The sequence below is a fragment of the Triticum urartu genome, chromosome 1A (genome assembly GCF_056163025.1).
Source record: "Triticum urartu cultivar PI428250 chromosome 1A, HENAU_Tu73, whole genome shotgun sequence".
Lineage (NCBI taxonomy): Eukaryota > Viridiplantae > Streptophyta > Magnoliopsida > Poales > Poaceae > Triticum > Triticum urartu.
Genome location: NC_141873.1, coordinates 392,000,518 through 392,004,644, shown reverse-complemented (window position 1 = coordinate 392,004,644; position 4,127 = coordinate 392,000,518). Strand labels below are relative to the sequence as shown.

At 52.9% G+C, this 4,127-nt stretch overlaps 1 protein-coding gene across 1 annotated transcript; it reads right to left on the bottom strand.

Moving 5' to 3' along the window:
* Positions 1 to 2,267: 2,267 nt before the first annotated feature.
* On the bottom strand, positions 2,268 to 3,891 carry LOC125513968 (uncharacterized). Its single transcript, XM_048679209.2, has 3 exons — positions 3,334 to 3,891; positions 2,977 to 3,239; positions 2,268 to 2,592 (listed from the first exon to the last, which is right to left on the bottom strand). The coding sequence occupies exons 1-3, from the start codon at positions 3,659 to 3,661 to the stop codon at positions 2,536 to 2,538; spliced, it is 648 nt and encodes a 215-aa protein (XP_048535166.2). The 5' UTR covers positions 3,662 to 3,891; the 3' UTR covers positions 2,268 to 2,535.
* Between the last annotated feature and the right edge of the window lie 236 nt (positions 3,892 to 4,127).

Sequence of the window (4,127 nt, the reverse complement as noted above, 5' to 3'; positions counted from 1 at the left end):
GATCACCGGTAGCTCACTTCTCTGGATGGCAAAGGACAAACCTTCCATATAGGCACATAACTCAGCTTCCAGTGCCTCACGGCAAGAGAACAATTGCCTGTAAGAGGAAAAAATTATCGCTCCCTTATCATCACGTAGGACCATTCCAGCGCCAGCTGTTCCGTCGTCCGCAAAAGACCCATCAGTATTAAGCTTCACCCATCCGGACTTTGGCGCTGACCACTTAGTACCCTTTTTTTCCATTATCATATGCGGACTCCGTCTTTCATATGTGATGGTAAACTTGCCTTTGTGTGGATCAGTAGAGAGATCAATTTCAATACCAACTAGAGAGTCCAAATAGCTTACCAAGAATCTTTTCGACGCTTCCATAGGCGGGGCTGGTTTATGGTGTACGACCTCATTGCGTATATGCCATACCCTCCACATGGATAGCAATAACATAGATCTCTCAATCTCCTGTAGCGGTTCAAGTGCATGCAACAGCCACTCATCCCCGTTATTTTGCAGGGTAGATAAACATGGGAGAGGCCAAACTTCCGACATTGCATCCCATAAGATCCTCGCAAAGGAGCAGCGACAGAGAGCATGGTAGCAGTCCTTTGGTTCACTAGCACATACCGGACAAAGGTTACTTGTTTCAAGTCCACGCCTGTACTTGTTGCACCATGTCGGCAGCGAGTTTGTAGCAACCCGCCACGCAAAATTCTGGACCGTAGGAGGAACATCCGAAGACCATATGAGCTTCCAACAAGAGCGCCGGCCATTAGGTCGCGAGCTAGAGCCCGTTGCCGAACTCCTGTGAGCCTCTTCAAAACCCAATTGGTATGCACTCTTGACCGAAAAAACGCCAAACTTGCCCGGCCCCCAACCCAAGGTGTCGTCCTCATGTCTAGGAGACGCCCTTATTTTCAGTATCTAATTTACATCAGCCGGGAGGAAATACTCCTGCAACAGCCCAACATTCCATGAGCCATTATCATTAAGTAGATCAGACACGAAGCGGATTCTGCATCTTCCTTGTAAGGTGATGGGTTTATAGGAGAAGGGTCTTGGAATCCAATTATCGCGCCACACACGAATACTTCTGCCGTTCCCCACTCTCCAGATTAAGCCCTTTTTTAATAGATCAAGGCCATGGCTGATTGCTTGCCACGAAGAAGATGCATTGCCGGAGAAGACAATATCCTCTATGTTTCCATCCGGATAGTACCTGGCTTTGAGCACTTGTGCACACAGGCTATCAGGTTTTGAAATCAATCTCCAAGCTTGTCGTGCTAATAAGGCTTGATTAAATATTCTGTAATCTCTAAACCCGGCACCTCCTTTACTCTTTGGTTGTTGTAAATCCTCCCATGCACGCCAGTGTACTTTCCTCTTACCTTTTTCAGCACCCCAATAAAAGGCACGTACCATCCGTGTTAATTCATCATACACTGAGAATGAAATCTTGAAAACACCCATCATATATGTAGGAAGAGCAAGCGCAACAGATTTAATAAGAGTCTCCCTCCCCGATTGGGCAAGGTGACCGTCTCCCCATTGGACCAAACGCTTGGTTAAACTCATCTGAAGGTTTTGGAATCTCCCTTTTGACATGCGACCCTCTGGAGTTGGAAGGCCAAGGTACTTCTCCTCAAACACTAAGCTAGTAACATGCAGCACCCCCCTAACTTCCTCCTGAATATCTTCGGGGCATGCAATACCAAAGAGGATGGAACACTTATCAAAATTAAGAGATTGTCCCGTTGCTACCCCATATTGATCCAAAGCCAATTTAACTTTCTCAGCCTGGGCTCTACTTGCCTCAAAGAAAAGCATGGTGTCATCAGCAAATAAAAGATGTGAGATACTCGGTGCTCTTCTACACACCTTGATCGGAGATATATCACCAGAAGACACATAATGCTTCAGAATAGCGGACAGACCATCTGCCACGAAAAGGAACAAGAAGGGGGATAGATGATCACCTTGCCGAAGACCACGCGACGGTGCAAATGAATCTAAGAGGGTCCCATTAAGTTTGACAGAATATCTCACCGATGTGACACAAGACATTATCCAGTCCACCCATCGTTGAGAGAAACCCAACTTTTGCATCACTTGCTTCAAGAACTTCCAATTCACCCTATCGTAAGCCTTTGAGAGGTCCAACTTGTAGGCACAGAAACTTTTTGTTGGATCCTTCTTTTGCTTAATATGGTGAATACACTAGATAGGCACAGAAACTATCTAAGAAAGTCTTGAACTGCAGGAAAGCATGAGAATGAGCACACAAAACAACGGGTGGTCGGCCACACGGCTCGTCCTGCATTTCGTTGCAATTGCATCGCAGGAGGCCGAACTGAGCTAAGCACGACTGTTTGTTCCGTATTTACAGTATCTCCTTCACTTACATGTAAGCACCGTTCCCAATCCCAAATGGACCTCACAATTTTTGCATAATAACTTGACAAAATTTTGGCTAGCAAGAAAAACTATCTCCACCCACTACTACTGTACTACAAGTACGGATCAGAAGTTGAGAACACCATGTCAGACGCTGCACTGCTTCAGCCCCTTGGGTGTCTGGTGGCCCCCTTTCAGCCGTACCTGCATTCACAAATGAAAATGGCTCTTTTTTCAGATGCTGGTTGAGTATAAGAAAGTAAAAGCTCACTGCTTTTCTCGTCCGGTGCAGAGTGCCAGAAGCGTCCGATCCATTTGTTTAGATGACTTCATTGTTAGTAAGTAGAAAAGCACTGCTTTTGGCTTAAACATATCGGCAGCTACGCGCTAATGACTTGGCGAGCGAATCGTATTTGGTTCCTCGACCCTCTTTCTCACCGAAAGCACGGACGACAGCCCAGCCTAATAATGCCTGGTTTGTTCTCAGGAATCACGCCGTCGGCTCGGCGCCGGCGGGATTGTATTGTTTTTCGTCACGCAAACGTGGATTTTTCAGAGAAGCAAAGGCGAGGGGGCGAGGGTACTCACGGCCTCCACGTCGATCCGGTAGACGAGCAGGCGGCGGCGCTCGCGGCAGCTGGCCCGGTACGCGACGGCGAGGTGCGCGGCCGCGAGCGACAGGGAGAGCAGGAGCATCGGCTCCGGCCCGCCGGCGCCCTTCCCCTGCGGCGCGGCGGCGCGCGGCAGCACGGCGGCCGCCTTGGCCAGCACGTACGACGCGGACGCCGCGGCGCTCGCCGCCACCACCCACAGGTACGCGCCGCCTCCTCCCCCGCACACCGTGTACGCGCCTGTCGCCGCCGGCACAAGAAAAAACTCAACCGGTCAGCTCGGCCGTGACCGAGAAGGAAGGAAACCGAGGTTGCAATGCCAAGAAGTACTCACAGAGGATGAGCAGGGCGCGCGCGGCGGAGACGGCGGGCAGGTCGACGAGGGAGGACCGGAACTCGAACGCGCGCGCTTGGTCGAGCATGGCCGGCACGAAGGACCGGTGCGGGGGCTCGGCGCCGGCGTCGGCGCGGAGGTGCGCGGAGAGGAGCATGGGCGGGAGGGCGAGGTCGAGGAGCACGACGAGCAGGGGCGGCGCGCAGACGAGCAGCAGCGAGGCGAGCATGGCGACGAGGAAGAAGGCCGTCTTGGCCCACCGCCACGGCCGCGCCCACGCGGGCTCCCCGGCGCCGTGCTTCTGCGCCAGCGGCAGCTTCTTCTCCATGCCCCCCGCGCCGTCGGAGCCTGCGCGCGAGGACGGCGGCCCGTCGTGGGCGGTGCGTCGGGTTGCGGTAGACGGAGCTGATCGGGCAGTGGGGTTGGTTGGTTGGCCGGATTGTTTTAAGGTCGGGGCGGGGCGGGGAAGTGGATAGATGGAGGCAGCTGCGGCCTGCGGGCGAGCGTGGAGCCGGCGAGATGGTTTAGTTTGCTTCGCCGCGTGGAGTCCGACGGTTGATGGGGACGTGGCGTGGTGACTTGCGAGTTGAGTTTGACCCACCCTGACGGACTCACGCGGCAGCAACCGCCTTGTTCACGCCGGGTTCCGCGAGGGTGAAACTGCCCGCGAAGGCCACGATTCCCACCGTGTCACGATGGATGCATCGTGTAGGTGAAGACCGAGGTATCTCTACGACCCTTTCTTGTACGTACGTAGTACGTATGTCTCAATGTGGGAATTCACATGTACAGTT